The sequence below is a fragment of the Pteropus medius genome, unplaced genomic scaffold (genome assembly GCF_902729225.1).
Source record: "Pteropus medius unplaced genomic scaffold, Ma_sr-lr_union100, whole genome shotgun sequence".
Lineage (NCBI taxonomy): Eukaryota > Metazoa > Chordata > Mammalia > Chiroptera > Pteropodidae > Pteropus > Pteropus medius.
In genome coordinates, this window is record NW_024352780.1 from 143,867 (window position 1) to 160,890 (window position 17,024).

Here is a 17,024-nt window from a genome sequence, read left to right on the forward strand (position 1 = left end):
AGTGACCCACTGCACTGTCGGGTTCCTCCAAGAACTCCCCTCCCCCACTCTGGAAGCAGCAAGGATAGGCCTACCTGGGGGGCTGTCCCCTTTCTCCCCGTCAGGCCCAGTCCTGCTACCCGCCTCCGCCATAGACCCTTACTGGGGGGAGGGAAAGGGCCAGGGCTCTCTTAGGAAGCTGGAGGGGGCGCTCTAGGGTGTCCAGCAGACCCCAGACTAGCTCATGCGTGTCCTCGGACATGGACACGGGTGTCCTGCCTGCTAGCAGGGGGCACTGGCCCCCAGAACAGGGAGCAGCAGCCGCAGGAGCACACGAGCCTCTTGCTGTTGACCTTTCGGTTCTGAGGCTGCGCTTCTCAGCAGACGGGTCTCCGGCTGAGCCCTTGGCTGCATCTCCACACCCAGGAAGAGCCCTGCCCATCGAGGGGGCATTCCACCTGACATGGACAGCAGTCGCCTGTCCTCTCCCCAGCCCAGACCCTTAGGGGCGACGGGCCCCTCACTCCCCGGCCCTCCAGCCCAGCGCCTGAGGCCTTTGCTCAAGTTCCTGTCGGTGACTCACTACGGCTGTCGAAAAGGTCCTTTCTAGTCCTTCTTATTTTTTTCTGGCTTCTATTTTCCCTGGCAGAGACTGTCGGGCCCAAATCCGATCCATGTGTGAGCCAGCTGAAGGCGCCTCTGCGGGAAGTGATGCCTCACAGCCGCCCCCCACCTTGGGCCTCTCTGCTTGACACACTCGACGGAGGGCAACAGGGCAAATTCCAAGACAACATTTCCAGAAGGATGATTCAGAGGCTTGCAGAGGACATTTGTGGGTAAACGCTTGCTGCATCATCCTGCTGCCAGGAGCAGCCTGGGGACACATGGCAAGGCGCAGAATAGGCAGGAACAAGGGTGTCTGATGAGGGGGACGATGGGGCTGGAGTTGAGCTCTGCGCAGCACAAGCGGGACCCGCTGACCAGCATCACGAGGGCTGGGGAGACAGGTGAGGAGCAGGGAGGTGACGCTGTGATCAGATGGCCAGAGCTGGATGGGACCCTAGGACCCAGTTTGTGACACAGCCCCACTGCCTGCTTAGGTATGTGCGAGGCTGAGCCACTGGGAGACAAAGGGAGGCCCTTGGGAGCGAGAGACGAGGAGACCAAGGCTTCCAGGGTCCTGCTCCCGTCCGAGCTGAGCCGGCTGCCCCCACAGTGCCCCCCGGCCGCTGCCTGCTGAGGCAGGGTGTGCACAGGGCCCAGGTGAGCCCTGACCTGTGCTTCCTCTTCCCTTTAACCCAGGCTCCCAATTTTGCCTGTCAGCCGCCCCAGGTGCTCCTGGGTTTCCCACCTGACCACTTCACTGGGCAGAACCCTTGTGGAGCTTGGCTGGGGGCTGACTGCCACATGGTTGCTTCTCTTGGCTTCCTCATTCCTTCAAGGAAGAATGATCTGGGAGCTCTGGCCTTAGGCGTGAGGCCCATCTGGGGCCCTTCAGGCGGCCCTATGGAAACTCCAGGCATACACACCGCGATTCCCAGTGCCGGTGCCCACGCAGACGTGACTGATCCCGAGTCTGATCCTTCCCGCACCCATGTGGACGTTACTGACAGATCCTGGGAGTCTGGGACTCACCCAGTCTGTATTCCACTGAGCCCACATGGTGGCTGGAGCTACGGTAGCCTCCGTTTCTAAAAACTGGGTTCCGGTCAGAGGAAAGGAAGGAGAGAATGGCCATCCAATGGCCATCCACGTTGGGGTGGGGGGGTCCCTAGACACAAGGCAGTGTTCACTGTGTGGAACAGTAAGAGAAATGGGCGGTGGACCTGACCTCAGACATCTGTGCCTCCGGTGTAGGTGGTGTAGGTGGTGGGTCTGGCACCCAGCTTCGTTGGGCTGAAGGCACACGGCTCCCCCCAGCTGGTCCACGTCCTCAAGGGCAGTGTGTGGTCTCCTGTGCCCTGTGTCTTCCCCATAGAGCTGGGCTCCCCCGTGCTGACCGTGAAACCATCTCTTGATCTAACCTGGCATTACCCGAGGCAGTGCCCCGCTCAAGACAGGCCAGACAAAGCGAGTTGCTGCCTCCCACCTCCTTGCCAGGTTCTTAACCTGGGGTCCAGGCACCCTCCCTAGGCTGCCAGGAGTGCAGGGCTGGGCAAGAAAGCCTTGAACTTGTACGGAAATCGCTGTGTGAGTGCCGAGTCCCTCCACTCGCAGTCAGCCATTCCTGTGGATACACACGCAGCTTAGTAAGATGAGTCTCCTCCCTCCTCCCCCTCTGCCCTGGTGCCGGAACCTGGGAGGGGAGGGGCGACCTGACTTGGGGGCGCCTATCCCAGCAGAGCAGTTGTCCTGCCCTGAGGCAGCTCTGCACCTGCCCCCATTAGAGACTGGGTCCCCAAATGCAGTGCCTCCCCTGGGGAGCAGCACTGGCCAGCTGGCGTCCTGGACCTGGGCAGTTGGCTGCCCGACTGAATGACGGCTGGGCACAGCCCAGGGCTGCCAGACGCAGGGAAGGGCGGGTTGGCCAGGCGCCCTCCCAGACCCTCTGCTGGTGGCGGTGGGGAGGGTCCCGGGGGCCAGAGCCCGCGGCTTGGCTCTGTTCCCAGGATTCCCGGGCCCCTCGGGCAGGCTCAGTGGCACCTCGCCTCCGGATCCCGCTGGCCTGCGGGCGGTGCCGCGGGTGAGCCGGGCGGGGGCGTCATTCCCCTGGGACCCGCACCCTTAGGCCCTCCCATCCGCTCCGGCCCGGGACGCCGCCCCGGTCCCACTTCGGGAAGTGCCAGGCGCGCAGTGGGACTGCTCTGCCCCCACCCTGCAGCGCACCGCCCCCCCCCCGCCCCGCAACCCCCCAGCCCCGCTCGGCTCCTCCTCCTCCTCCCCCTCCGGGGTGGGGGGAGCCGGCTCCGGAAGCCTCGACGCCCCCGCCCCGGCGGCCGCCAGAGCTCCGACAAGGGCGGTCCGCAGCAGAGCGCGCCACGCGGGGCCGGAGCTCCCCGCCGCCGCCAGCGCCCCGGCCGCGCCGAGCCCCGCGGACCCCGGACCCCCGCCCCCCACGCGCGCCGCGGCCATGCGCGCCGCGCCGGTGCTCCGCTGCCTGATCGCGCTGCTGGCGCTGTGCCCCGCGGGGCGCCCGCAGACGGTGCTGACCGACGACGAGATCCAGGAGCTCCTCGAGGGCTTCCTGTCCGAGCTGCAGCCCGCGCCCCGGGAGCACGACGTGGAGGCGCCGCCGCCGCCGCCGCCCGAGCCCACCCTGCGCGCCCGGAAAGCCCCGGGCGGGGGTGAGGCCGGGGCGCGCCCCGGGGCGGCCGCAGAGGGTAAGCGCCGGGCGGGGGCAGTGGCGGCCTGGGCGGCGGCGGTCCACGCTGCCCGGCGTGAGGACCGGCCCTGCAGGGCACGGACGGCCCAGCCGCTGGAGGGGGTCCCCAGGTCATTGCTGGCTCGTAGCTCTTGGGCCACAGAGGTACTTTCGGCAAGTCCGCTGCCCAGCAGCTCTGGCTGTCGCAGTTCCCCATCCCCAGTCCCCCAAGGGGACTAGGCTTGAACCAGCAGAGGACTTTTCTGCCCCCTCCCTGGCTCTGCTGTGAGCTGTCCTACGTGCTCGCGGGGCTACTCGGCCTGTTTGTGACACACACTGGCAGGGCTCACGTCACTGCCAGCCTCAGCCTTGCCGGGAGGGTCCCCAGCACCCCCTGCCTGGCCAACCCAGGGAGCACTGAGGCGGAAGCGCCCCCCACCCGGCTCCCAGGAGCCAGGCGCGGGTAGTCCGCTCCCGAGAGGTGATGCATTCCCAAAGCATTTCATCCGCCTCTTACATAAACACTTGTCAGTAAACCTTAGCTGCTTATTGTGCTTTCGGGGTGGCAAGGGTCTTGTGGATCTCCCCCAGGAGACTCCAAGCCAGCATTCCTCATTCCTGAGATCCGCAGCCCCTGCCCGCTCTAGATCATTCCTGGCTCCTCCCCCACCCTGGGGGCGTGTCCTGGGACTCAGCGGGCCTACCCGCCCCGCCACACTCGCATTCCAGGCTTGCTGTGCAGGCATCCTGGACATTTTGGGGGCTGCCCTGCTTCTGGTGGCCCCCACCCTTTAAATTCTCAACAGCATTTGCTCAGGGACCTGAAAGGGTCCTGTAGGCAGTCCCAGGCCCTATGCCTGCTTCCTGCCCCGGGCTCTGAGATGGGGGAGCAGCTGCTGCCTCCAGGACCCCTTGTTGGTTTTGGCTTCCAACCACCCCAGACCTGACTTCTGATAGGGGATCACCCACCAGTGCCCGCTGAAGCTCTTCTTGCCCTTGCAGGGAGCTTCAGGGAGGCCTGGCTGTGCCCGACCCCCGCTGTCCAACCCCACTCTGCCCTTCATTCTGGTGGGACTTGGCAAGGATGAGACTGCGTCCCCCACAAGACTTGGGTGTCCCCCAGGCCTTCATGGCTTAGTCACCTCTGCACCTCCCGTGCCCAGCAGACTAACGAGCATTCCCTGGCAGGCCGAGCAGACGTGGGGAAGAGAGGTGGGCTGTGAAGGGCCTCGACAGGCGAAGTGCTGGCAGGTGGGAGGACAGGGTGTGGTGACCGCAGACTCGCAGACAGAAAGCCTGCGTCCCAGTCCCAGCTCTGCCACCAGGACAAGTGACCTAACCACTCAGTTTCCCGATTTTGGAGCCATGAGATGAACAGGAGGCCCTGTGCCCAGGCTGTGGGCACCCTGGGCGCCACCGGGCGACTGGGCTGTCTGTTGATTCGACCTAAATCTGCATCTCGGACAGCACCTCCGGAAAAGGCCAAAGAGAGAGGGAAGAAAGGGAAGAAGGACAAAGGCCCCAAGGCGACCAGGCAGCCGCTGGAGGGGGTCCCCAGGCCATCCAAGAAGCCCAAAGATAGGAAGCCACCCAAGGCCACCAAGAAGCCCAAGGGAGAAGCCACCAAGGCCACCAAGAAGCCCAAGAGAAGCCACCCATGCTACCAAGAAGCCTAAGGAGAAGCTTCACCCAAGGCCACCAAGAGGCCCTTGCTGGAAGAGGCCCCACCCAGACCCTCAGAAGCCCCCTGGTGGCCACTGCCCCCGCCCCTCGACCCCAGCCAGGGGGAGCTGCTGCCTGAGAGAGGTGCGTATGGGCCCCGCAGGGTTGTGGGGCCCTGACCTGCCAGGCTATGGGGAAGGAGAGGTGGGGGTGGACCCCTGGCCACCGCTTCCTGCAGACTGCAGGGGGCCCCTATGCAGTCACAAACACAGCAGGGGGTTGGAGTGCCCTCAGGCCCTCTGTGGGGGACCTGGGGGGTCGGCAGCCTCGTGGAGGGGTTTGTTTTCCACTCTCCTGGGATCTGTCACCTGGACCCCACCCAGAGCCACCCCTTGCATGTTGCTGGGCTCTGAGCCCACAGGGTGCCTCCTGCTGGGTCAGCTTTGCTGCAGGGCCCCATACACAGCAGGGCCTGGGCTCCCCACACAGCTAGCCAGCTCTCTGGCCCTGGGGTGCCAGTAGGGTGTGAGGGCAGGTCGTAATCCAGGCCTCCTGGGAGTGAGCGGAGGCTTCAGGGGGTGTCAGCAGGCCCAGGTCTGGTGTAAGTCCTGTGGCCAGGGAGGCCGCCCATCCATCTGCCTGGGGGTTCGTGTTGCAGGTGGGGGCCTCCCCAGTCCCTGGCAGGGTCCGAGAGGAGAGACCCACGTCGGTCGCCAGCCTGGTGAGTGGGCGCCAGCCACCTTGTCCCGGGGACCCCCGCCTCAGCTTGCCGGGTTTCCGGGGTGGGCCGGGTGGGGCGGCAGTGTCTTCCGTGAGGCACCACAAGCATTTCCCCAGACCTGGAGGAGGAGGCGGAGCAGCCCACGCTGGACTACAACGACCAGATAGAGCGGGAGGACTACGAGGACTGTGAGTGTGCCTGTGCCCCGCTGTCCCCATCGCGACCCCCACCGAGGGGCCCGCACTCCCCACCCCGCTGCCTCTGATCCCCGGCTCAGAGCGCCCTCTGCCCGCAGTTGAGTACATACGGCGCCAGAAGCAGCCCAGACCACCTCCCAGCAGGAGGAAGCCCCAGCGCCCCGAGAAGGCTGATCCCCCAGGGCGGGTCGAGGACCCCGAGGAGAGGACAGAGCGGATCAGTAGGATGGGGGCAGGGGGCAGGGGGCCAGCGGGCTGGGGCTCTGGGCCCTCCACTCGCTCACACACCCACCCACAGGGACGCCCTTGAAGCCCCCGCCGCCCCCACCACGCCCGCCGCTCCCCGACTACGGGGATGGCTACGTGATCCCCGACTACGACAACAGTGAGTCCCCAGGTCCCTGATCCAGGACAGGCCTGACCCCCATGTGCCACCAGCCTTGCCGTCCTTGTCTGCTGTCCTCGCTCAAGCTGGGCCTTCCTGTGACACCGCCCGGTTCCTGACTTTGCTGTCCCCCATCGCCCTCCCTTCCCGCCTTTTCTTCCTGAGCCCCAGCAGGCTGCTTCGCCTCCTGTGCCCCGCCTGCCACCCTGGCCTGCTGGGGCCTCCTCTCCCTTCTCTGGGCCAGGCTGCCAGCTTTCCTGGGGTCTTGCAGGCGCCACCCCTCCTGGAGTACCCTCCTTCTGGCCTTGTGCCCCTCCTGCCCCTCCCTGCCTGTGGGGCCCTGGGCTCGTCTCACTGAGCTCTGTCCCCACCAGTGGACTATTACTTCCGGCCTCCCGGCCCCCGGAAGCCTGACACGGAGCTGGAGACTGACGAAGAGAAGGAAGGGCTGAGTGAGTGGGACCAAACTGTGCCCCTACCTGCCCCCAGCTGGCCCGAATCCCCACCTGCCCCCCACCTACCTTTTGAAGCTGAGCTGATGGGCCCCTCCCACCTTCTACCCTGCAGAGAAACCCAAGAAGGAGGGCAGCAGCCACAAAGAGGAGACGGATGACAGGTGGGCACCAGAGAAGAGCAGGGACCACAAAGGTGTGTGTCTGGGGCTGGGGGCCGGGTCCTAGTGGCGGAGCAGCTGGACCTGGGGCTCCAGGACCTTTGCCACCACTTCTGCCCTTTGTCTCCCACAGGGCCCCGGAAGGGTGAGGAGGCAGAGGAGTGGGCGCCCACAGAGAGAGTCAGTGAGTGGGGGTCTGGACGGCGGGGCAGAGCAGGGCGAGGCTGCTGGGGCAAGTGGCCCACCCAGGGCCACGTGGGGACCCCAACCCGGGTGTCCTGAAGGCCTCCCGAACACTCTGCTCTTAAATTCTTGGGGCCCAGGGGACCGAGCTCACGGCATGGGGCAGATGTGGGCGACGCCTGGGACTGCTGGGCCCTGGGGTGGCTCTCCCTGGGATTTCATCTGAGCCCGTGGCCCCCTGGGGTGGGGCATCATCAGCCCGTTCTTCTGATGGGGAAGCCGAGGCCCCAGGAAGGGAGCACAGGCCGGTAGAGCTGCCCTGGCTGCATCCCTGGTGTGTGGGGAGTGAGCCCTGGGCTCCAGGGGGCTCGGTTTGCTGGTGGGGCGGGTGGAGCCCACGACCTGGGGTGCTGCGTCCCCAGAGTGCCCCCCCATTGGGATGGAGTCGCACCGCATCGAGGACAACCAGATCAGGGCCTCCTCCATGCTACGCCACGGCCTGGGGGCCCAGCGCGGCCGGCTCAACATGCAGGTGTGTGTTGGGGTGGGCCTGTCTCTTGCTGGGTGGGGGGCTCCCCTGTCCACTCAGCCACCTGTGCCTGATAGGCTGGTGCCACTGAGGACGACTACTACGATGGAGCATGGTGTGCTGAGGACGAGGCTCAGACCCAATGGATCGAGGTGGACACCAGAAGAACCACCAAGTTCACAGGCGTCATAACCCAAGGCCGCGACTCCAGCATCCAGTACGTAGGCTCACGGGCACTCGGTGCAGAGCGGGAAGCTCCAGGTTCGGCTCTGAGTCCCATTTGAGGCACTCCTGGGGTCCTCCGGGGCCCCGGCGCACTCCTCAGCCATGGCAGTGTCCACGTGAGCAAGCCGCCCGTCCACGGCCATGCAGCTGGCACGGGAGCCATGCCTGAAGCCAGGGCAAGCACCACATGCTAGCTCTTAAGTTCCTGGGCCCAGGAGAGGGAGCTTGGCCACCTGAGGTCTGGGACCTGGGCTGGGAGAGCACCCTTGCCCTGACCATTGTCCACTCCCCAGTGACGACTTTGTGACCTCTTTCTTCGTGGGCTTCAGCAATGACAGCCAAACATGGGTGATGTACACCAACGGCTACGAGGAAATGGTAGGTGTCTGATCCCTCAGCACCGCTCTGCTCCCATCCTCTGGCCCAGGGTGGGGTGCAGCTCTGAGGCCTGCCTCTCCCAGACCTTCCACGGGAACGTGGACAAGGACACGCCTGTGCTGAGCGAGTTCCCGGAGCCGGTGGTGGCCCGCTTCATCCGCGTCTACCCGCTCACCTGGAATGGCAGCCTGTGTATGCGCCTGGAAGTGTTGGGGTGCCCCGTATCCCGTGAGTGCAGGGGTTGGCCCGCTCAGAGGGGGCGGGGGTGACCGGAGGGTGGCTGGCAGCTAGTTGGCTCAGGGCCCTGCCTGCCCACTGTCTGCAGCTGTCCACAGCTACTACGCACAGAACGAGGTGGTCACCACCGACGACCTGGACTTCCGGCACCACAGCTACAAGGACATGCGCCAGGTGAGGACGAGCTCCAGGGGTCGGGCTCAAGGCTCCCCGGAGCTGTGTCCGTGCTCCGAGTCTCGCTCCATCCCAGAGAGCTGTCTGAGGGGCGAGGGCCAGCCCTGGCCTCTGGGCCAGGGTGGCGGGGTGGCAGCGTGCCTGTGTAACCAGCGTCCTGCCCCACGCCCAGCTGATGAAGGTGGTGAACGAGGAATGTCCCACTATCACCCGCACGTACAGCCTGGGGAAGAGCTCCCGTGGGCTCAAGATCTATGCCATGGAGATCTCCGACAACCCCGGGGATCATGAGCTGGGTGAGGACCCCCCTCCCCGAGACTGGAGACAAGGCTGTGGCACAGCAGCGGAGCCTGTGCCTTGGGGCGCCCACGTGCCACCCCCCGCTGCCCCCGGAACCCCTGGGAGTGAGGCCAGTTCGGGCCGTGTCTCGAGGCCCCTGGCCTTGGGAGCTGGAGAGGAGGCTGAGGCTCTGCCCTTGCAGGGGAGCCCGAGTTCCGCTACACGGCCGGCATCCACGGCAACGAGGTGCTGGGCCGCGAGTTGCTGCTGCTGCTCATGCAGTACCTGTGCCGCGAGTACCGTGACGGGAACCCCCGCGTGCGCAGCCTGGTGCAAGACACACGCATCCACCTGGTGCCTGCACTGAACCCCGACGGCTACGAGGTGGCGGCACAGATGGTGGGTGTGGGGGAGGGGGACCGGGACTGCGGGCAGGCGGGGCTGTGGGGGGCTGGGGGGCCCTGACGCCGGCACCCTCCGCCCCCACTGCCCCAGGGCTCCGAGTTCGGGAACTGGGCGCTGGGGCTGTGGTCCGAAGAGGGCTTCGACATCTACGAGGACTTCCCGGATCTCAACTCTGTGCTCTGGGGAGCCGAAGAGAGGAAGTGGGTCCCTTACCGGGTCCCCAACAACAACCTGCCCATCCCTGAGCGCTACCTGTCTCCAGACGCCACGGTGAGGCAGCCAGCCACCTGGCCAGCAGGGCCCGGGGAGCAGGGGGGCCCGGGCTCCTGGAACTCTGGGCACCGAGACCGCAGGGCCTTGGAGGGACGGGCGTGAGGGTGGCAGGGGTTCTGCTGGGGGCCGGGGGCCAGATCTCACGCATGGGCCACCCCAGGTGTCCACGGAGGTCCGTGCCATCATCGCCTGGATGGAGAAGAACCCGTTCGTGCTGGGGGCGAACCTGAACGGGGGCGAGCGGCTGGTGTCCTACCCCTACGACATGGCGCGCACACCCAGCCAGGAGCAGCTCATGGCTGCAGCCCTGGCCGCTGCCCGTGGGGAGGATGAGGATGAGGTATCCGAGGCCCAGGAGACCCCAGACCACGCCATCTTCCGCTGGCTGGCCATCTCCTTCGCCTCCGCCCACCTCACCATGACCGAGCCCTACCGTGGAGGGTGCCAAGCACAGGACCACACCGGTGGCATGGGCATTGTCAACGGGGCCAAGTGGAACCCCCGATCTGGGAGTGAGTCAGTGGGGAAGGGGCCGCGGCGGGGTGCTTGGTGTGGGGTGAGGGTGACCGCGGCTCTGTCTGCCCTGCCCAGCCATCAACGACTTCAGCTACCTGCACACCAACTGCCTGGAGCTGTCCATCTACCTGGGCTGTGACAAATTCCCTCACGAGAGCGAGCTGCCGCGGGAGTGGGAGACCAACAAGGAGGCCCTGCTCACCTTCATGGAGCAGGTGCGGCGCTGGCGGGGCGCGCAGGCCGGGGCAGGGCCCGGGCGGGGCAGGGGTCTGCACGTGCACACCACCCCTCGCCCTTCTGCAGGTCCACCGCGGCATCAAGGGGGTGGTGACAGACGAACAGGGCATCCCTATTGCCAACGCCACCATCTCCGTGAGTGGGATCAACCACGGCGTCAAGACAGGTACCTGCGTGCACACCTCTACCCCAACTCCCTTCGGTCAGGGCCTAAACCGTGTGTGGTCTTGGCAGGTGAGCCCAGGCCTGCCCAAGTCCCTGTTCTGGATGCCCCCAGAGAGGGTCTGCAGCAAGCAGAGGGACAGCTGGGTGGTACCAGCGGGCTCTCAGAGAGGAGGACTGGGGCTGGAGGCGTCTCTCCGGCACTGAACCCCGCCTCCCTCTGCAGCCAGCGGGGGCGATTACTGGCGCATCCTGAACCCGGGTGAGTACCGCGTGACAGTCCAGGCGGAGGGCTACACGCCGAGCGCCAAGACCTGCAACGTGGATTACGACATCGGGGCCACCCAGTGCAACTTCATCCTGGCTCGTTCCAACTGGAAACGCATCCGGGAGATCTTGGCCATGAACGGGAACCGGCCCATCCCGCGCATCGACCCTTCGCGCCCCATGACGCCCCAGCAGCGGCGTCTGCAGCAGCGGCGCCTGCAGTACCGGCGGCGCATGCGTGAACAGATGAGGCTCCGCCGCCTCAACGCCACTGCGGGCCCAGCCACCCCCTCCACGCTGCCCCCTGCGGCCCCCACACTGCTCCCCACTCTCTCTCTTGCTCCGTCCCCCACCCCCAACTCCACCCTGGGGCCCTGGCACGTTCTGCCCGAGACCACAGCAGCCTGGGAGGACTCTGAGACTGAGACCTACACGGAGGTAGTGACGGAGTTTGGGACCGAGCTAGGGCCGGAGCATGAGGATGAGGAGATGGCGGTCCCCGGCCCGGAGTTCCCCTTCACTACAGTCGAGACCTACACGGTGAACTTCGGGGACTTCTGAGGACAGGCCTGCCAGTGTCGACCCCATGCTGGTGACCATGCCACCTCTGCCAGCTGGGCAGTCATCACACTAAGGGCCCATGGTGTGGGCATGAATGTAACCAACGCCCAAGAGCCAGGATCTGTGGTAGTCCCGGGCTGCCTGCGGCCTCAGAGAGGCCAGATGCTGCAGACTGGGTGGGGGCAGGCCCCAAATGCACGACAGACTTCTCAGCCAGCTGCCCAGCCCACACCAATAAACCAAGCTCACGGCAGATGCGTCGCTGAGTGCTCATGTGCTGGCCGGCTTGGGGGTAGCCGGAGGGTGACCTGCAGTCACTGTGGGTGCCCTCCGCAGGAGGCCTGGCCCAGCATCATATCTGCCCGGAGCCCATCACTAGGAACTAACCAAGCTTTATTTAGAGAGGAACCACTACAGTGCTGGCCCGGCTGGAACGGGTGGCCGGGCCGCTCTGGGCAGGCTGCCTCCGTGGCTCAGGGGCCCAGACCCAGGTCCTCCAGGTCATCGTCCTCTGCCCCGAAGCCTGAGAAGCTGATAGGCTGACAGGCCAGGTGGCGCAGGTTCACAAGGCAGGCAGTCTGCGTAGCACTGAAGTCGGGGACGGCCACCAACAGCACTGTCTGGCCCTCAGGGCCTGCGGAGAAGCCATGTGGGAACCCACTTTAGGGTACGGGGGAGCCCCGTCTCACAAGGGAGTCACCATGAGTGCACAGGAGTGTCCCACGAGCACTGCGGGAATGCTGACCACAGTGCTTCAGACCAGAGGTGGAAAGGGCTGAGGACACCATAAGGGTCAAAGGGTAACATGCTGCGTGATGAGCTGTGACAGCACGGACCATTTGGGTCAGCGCTGGGTGGACCTGGGCTGTCCCCGCCCTGAGGGAGGGGCTCCAAGGCAGGCTTTCTTCTCTGTGAGCACTGTCTCCAGTAGAGAGCGAGTCCCAGGCGACAGCCCAGGTCTGGGGCCCCTGGAAGACGAAACCTACCTCGGATGACCTTGGAGCCAAAGTGGGGGGCGCTGCCACAGAAGTAGACATGCGGGCACTCCAGGAGGATGAACGGGTCGGTCTTGTAGAAAGGGTAGCAGCCTGGGGGGAGGGCCGTGGCTGAGGGTGTCGCTGCTGGTCACGGGCGGGGAGGGGTCCAGAGCGCGCTCACAGCCAGCGTCCAGCTCTGGGGTTTCCATTAGGCCATGGCCAGGCCAGTGACCACGAGTCCTCTGGGCACCACGGGGGCCTGGCAAGCCGCCCCACGGGGCTGAGGGCCGTCCTTACCCAGGGTGTCGGGGGCTGTGGGGCTGATGTGACGGACTCGCAGGGTCCACTCCAGGATCTCCAAGTGATCCTCCATGCTGCTATACCGGAAGATGTCACTCACGTTCTGGCCCGCCGTGCCCAGGAATCTGCAAGGCAAGGCTGGGCTGACCCCTGCCCTGGGGGTCGCCATCTGTACCCCTCCAAGGCCGGCCCCAAGCTCACCTGGCACTCTCCTCGGGTGTGTCCCAAGCCACTCTTGAAAAGAGCCCAGTTCAGGTGGGCCCTCTGCAGTCTTGGACCCTCCCTTCCTGGTGCCACTGAGTCACAGGCCAGGGCTCAGGCTGGGGTGTGACTGTGCTGGTTACCTGACTCCATCGATGGTGGCCTGGTAGGGGTTGGTGACCAGCTGCAGCGTGGAGTAGGCGGTGGCCAGTGGGAACATGCAGGGGTGCAGGGGCTGCTGGGGGAGCGTGTAGTTGGTTGGGTCAAATTCTCCTGGCATCACGTCCACGGGCACTGAGGCCTGCAGGGCACAGGGCGGGGGAGCTCGCAGGGCCCAGCACCTCCACACGCAGCCCCTCGGAGCCTCCGCCTCCCTTCTCCACCCGCCTGCGGGTGCCTGTCGGCAGCCCGAGTCTCCAGTCGCGCCCCGCCACCCCGCACACTCACACTCAGCTGCAGGAGAATCTCGTCCAGCATCTTGACGGCCTCCACACTGGCCGCCTGGGTTTTCTTGGTCAGGTACTTGGCCTAGGGGTGGAGGCCCATAGGCTGTGAGGCCCAAGCGAGGCTTGGGTCACGGGGATGCCTGGAGCCCCTGCCGGGGTCCCTGGCTGAGAGCAGAGCGAAGCCCCACTCACAGGGGACAGAAGGCAGGGCCCGAGCACAGCAGTCCCTGCATCACCACAGGGCATTGCCCATCAGACCAGGGGGGCAAGGAGGGGCTGCTGCAGGCCAGCAGGCGCCATACCTTGTTGATGGAGTCTCTGCTCTGTGTGCTGTGGCTGAGGAGGTTCCCAGCAAGGATGACGCGGGACACTTGGGCGGCGCTGCACTGCTCCCCCTCGTCCCCGAGCTGCCCCGTCACCACATCCACCAGCAGCTGGGTGCCTAGCAGGCTCTCGCCTCCGCCACCACCCAGGCCCAAACCGGACACCAGCAGCACAAACCTGCAGAAGACGTCAGGGTCCTCCTGGGGGCCACAAAAGCAGGTGCCCCCTCCCCCCAGGTGGGCCGCATGGAGTCACAGGTGGGCAAGGACATGGAGCCCAGTGAGTGTGATGCCCCTGGACCACTGCCTGGGCCCCAAGCACCTGCTCCTCACCTGTCCTGGTCAAGAAGTGGAGCAGGCATCTGAGGCGCAAGCTCTGCAAAGCAGCGGTCCTCCACGGCGAACTTCCCGTCGTCCCTCACAGAGCCCAGCACGGCCAGCACCGTCCCTGGGGAGCAGAGGTGTCAGGCCCCAGGCGTGGAATCCGAGGGTCACACCTCCATCCAGGCACCCAAACTGCAAAGCCTGCTGGTTCTCCTCTGCTTGGCTGGCAAACTCCCACTCAGGATGTTTCCTGCGGCCCCTGCCTTCAGGTTGAGGCAGGAAGTGCTGACTCCCACCTGGGTATCACCCACTGCCTGAACCAAAACCCACCGCTCCGGGAATGAGGGTGGGCCCCAGCGTGTGGACACACATGCCACTGCCCCACGCCCCACCTGTGACCAGCTTGGACACGTCGATGGTGCCTTCCAGTCTGATGCGCTGCAGCTCATCCTCCAAGACCAGCTCATCATCGGGGTGGATGTACTTGCTGCGAGGCGGCTGGGGCAGCAGGCAGTGCTGGAGTGCAGGCAAAGGGTTGTCTGTGGCCAGAGCCGGCCCAGGCCTCGTGCGCGTCAGCGCCATGGCCCGTAGTCCGGCCCCGATTCCCTGAGTCCAAGACAGGAGGCCCCCTGGGTGTCCTCAGGGAGGTGTTCTGGGGAGGCCCACGTGGGCTGGCGGGCCTCACCTCCTCGCTGACCTCCCGCAGGATGGAGGGCTGGAGCGGCATGGCCTTGAAGAGGGTCCCCACCACACAGCATTTCTCCCCAGGCTGCAGCTCATACAGCTTCTTTATCGGCACTCCACTGCCTGGGCACAATGAATGAAAGCTCAGAGACCAGGTGGCCCTCCTGGCACCCCACAGGCTTCGCCTAGCATGACAGCTGAGGCCCGGGCCTCTGCAAGGTGGGGACAGACCGCCCAGTCCAAGGATCCCCTGGGTCTAAAGGGTCACATAGCCGCAGGACAAAGGGACTCGGTGTGGCCGGGCCCTGGATGGGTGCTGATGTGAGAGGCAGACATGCAGAGGAGGCGATTTGATGATGGGACAGAAACTGCAGTGATGTGGCCACCGTAAGCGGGGAGAGGCAGGAAAGACCCGCCCCAGAGCCCCCAGAGGGCGCGCAGCCCTGCCCGGTCGCACAGCAGACGTCTGGTCTCCAGCGCTAGGAGAGGACAAACATCTACTGTTTTCAGCCACCGAGTCTATGGCTTTGTGTTTGCTACAGCAGCTGGGGAAACTCATACAGAGTGTTACCTCATCTATACCAAACTCTAACACTGGGTTTTGGGAAAAGAGTTATGCCGAGTCTCCACATAGCCCAGTCCTAAAACCGCTGCAAGTTCTTTTAAGAGTGTGGGTTCTTTCACCTGCTCCACAAATGCCTCATCCTCTGAAAACAGAGATCCCTCAAATCCAAACTTCATATTCCCATCTCCTATTCTGCTCCATGGAGTCAGAGCACACAGGAGGACAGGTGTGGCCCTCCGAGGTTGCTCGCGTGAGTGGCAGGAAGGGGTGCAGGTTCCAAAAGTATCTGTCAGTACAGACCCCAAGCCTGGGGACAATGCCGTCAGGAGGTGACGGGTAGAGTGGATGAGGGACCAGCCCCTTCCTTAGCCCAGCTGACTCCAGCATGAGCCCTTCCTGCCGGGAATAACCAAGAACATTCCACAGATCTGCACCCTGAGAAGCAAAGAAGATAAGGAGGGCACCAGCACCAGATGGACACGCCTGTGGGACGGAGGCCCAAGCACCAGTGCTTCCCGGAGCTCGCCAGCAGTCCCAGTGCGCACCTGGCACTGGGAGCAGTAAAAGCGGGTGAGACACGGCCACCTGCACATATCCAGCTTAGAAACATGAACAGATGATTGAGGATTGCACGGAAAGCCACTCTTACAAAGAGTGATGATGGGTGACGCAGTGTCACCCAAAAGCTGAAGGTAGGGCCCTGCTGTAGGAGAGGTCACCACAGAAGAAATGAGAAAAAAAAAAAGTTTGCATTAAACACAGGATCAGCCACTGACCCCAGGCCCTGTACTCAGGAGACAGAAGATTCACGCCCAGCAAGCACGAGAGCCAGGTGGAGACGCACAGACGTCAGTGGACACAGAGGCAGTCCCCTCGAGAGCAGGCAGGTGTCTCCACCGACCTGGCTCCCAGGCAGGGCCTGGCACCTGGCCTGCCACGTGGAGGTGCTCGCTGGCCACAATATGGGCAAACAGACAAATAATCTGCACTGAAAATAAGAAAAACATTTCCCTATGCCAACGAAATGTCACTTACTGCCAGAACTAAGCCCCACCTTGTCCCAGCCACTGTACTAAATCTAACTTTAAATGTACAAATTCCTTAATTTAATCCTCAGAATCACCTGCAGCAGATACTGAGGGACAAAGAGGTTAATCTCCCCAAGGGGACTGGGAAGTGGAATAGTCAAAGGAAGGTTCCAGTTCTGCCAGGCACCCCACCCCCACCCCCGCGCCCCCGCACCCCCACCCCGCGCGCATTTTTAAGACCCCAGCTGCTGGCTGGGCTGGTGGAGAGGAAGTGCTCCCCCAGGTGGCAGCTCACCCCAGTGCTGCTGGGCCCGGCTGGCCAGGAAGGGCCTCATCTGGACGAGGCGGGCAGTGTAGATGTGGGCGTACTGCTGGCTAAAGCTGCGCTCCCCCAGCCGGAAAGGCTGTGAGCAGTTGGTGTAAGTCGCCACGGGCACCCGGGCAAAGGTGGCACTGTTGGCCGATGGCGGGGCCAGCAGAGTGTGGGCCCTCTGGGCAGCCTGCTCAGAAAACATGGTGTGCTCGGCGTGTCCAGACGGCTATGACAAGGCAGAGGAGGAGGCAGTCACTGTGGGCACACAGACGCCTTCCCGCAACCCCACCCCCCATGGCAGGGCTGTCCTGTCCCCGCCAGGCTGCCCCTGTAGCACCCCTGGGGCACCAGGAAGAGAAGGGTGTAGCCCCAGCTAAGCAGGGCCAGGCTGCACCCGGACAGGACGGTGCTGGATGCCAACACCTTGCCCTGTCACCCTCATCCAGAAAGGGAGGAAAGGAAAGCTAGGGCAAGGCCTCCCACCTGGAGCTTTCCAGACCTGTCTCAGGTGTCCACTGCCCCCCCCCACACCTCCACCTGAACACAGGGTCTCCAACTCCACCCGCCCCACATGGAAGT

At 64.7% G+C, this 17,024-nt stretch overlaps 2 protein-coding genes across 4 annotated transcripts in view; one reads left to right on the forward strand and one right to left on the reverse strand.

Annotated features, from left to right (window-relative positions):
- Positions 1-913: 913 nt before the first annotated feature.
- On the forward strand, positions 914-11,537 carry AEBP1 (AE binding protein 1). Its single transcript, XM_039847119.1, is given in 23 exon segments — positions 914-986; positions 2,589-2,662; positions 2,708-3,299; positions 4,748-5,086; positions 5,601-5,663; positions 5,780-5,851; positions 5,959-6,081; positions 6,159-6,245; positions 6,620-6,697; positions 6,813-6,893; positions 6,992-7,042; positions 7,464-7,573; positions 7,648-7,787; positions 8,089-8,173; positions 8,257-8,401; positions 8,499-8,584; positions 8,757-8,880; positions 9,066-9,262; positions 9,359-9,538; positions 9,702-10,053; positions 10,133-10,272; positions 10,361-10,460; positions 10,683-11,537. Coding segments are annotated over 23 exon segments (3,894 nt in total). The 3' UTR covers positions 11,285-11,537.
- Positions 11,538-11,659: 122 nt separating this feature from the next.
- Positions 11,660-17,024, reverse strand: part of POLD2 (DNA polymerase delta 2, accessory subunit) — a 6,272-nt gene continuing 907 nt past the window's right edge. For all 3 annotated transcript variants that reach the window (XM_039847054.1, XM_039847056.1, XM_039847055.1), the window contains exons 2-11: positions 16,428-16,671; positions 14,541-14,662; positions 14,248-14,371; positions 13,865-13,979; positions 13,511-13,709; positions 13,210-13,290; positions 12,906-13,063; positions 12,559-12,686; positions 12,271-12,372; positions 11,660-11,918 (exon numbers count right to left, since the gene is read on the reverse strand). In XM_039847054.1, coding sequence (XP_039702988.1) covers positions 11,758-11,918; positions 12,271-12,372; positions 12,559-12,686; positions 12,906-13,063; positions 13,210-13,290; positions 13,511-13,709; positions 13,865-13,979; positions 14,248-14,371; positions 14,541-14,662; positions 16,428-16,647 — 1,410 coding nt within the window. In that variant the 5' untranslated portion in view covers positions 16,648-16,671 and the 3' untranslated portion in view covers positions 11,660-11,757. The remainder of the gene's footprint in view (positions 11,919-12,270; positions 12,373-12,558; positions 12,687-12,905; positions 13,064-13,209; positions 13,291-13,510; positions 13,710-13,864; positions 13,980-14,247; positions 14,372-14,540; positions 14,663-16,427; positions 16,672-17,024) is intronic.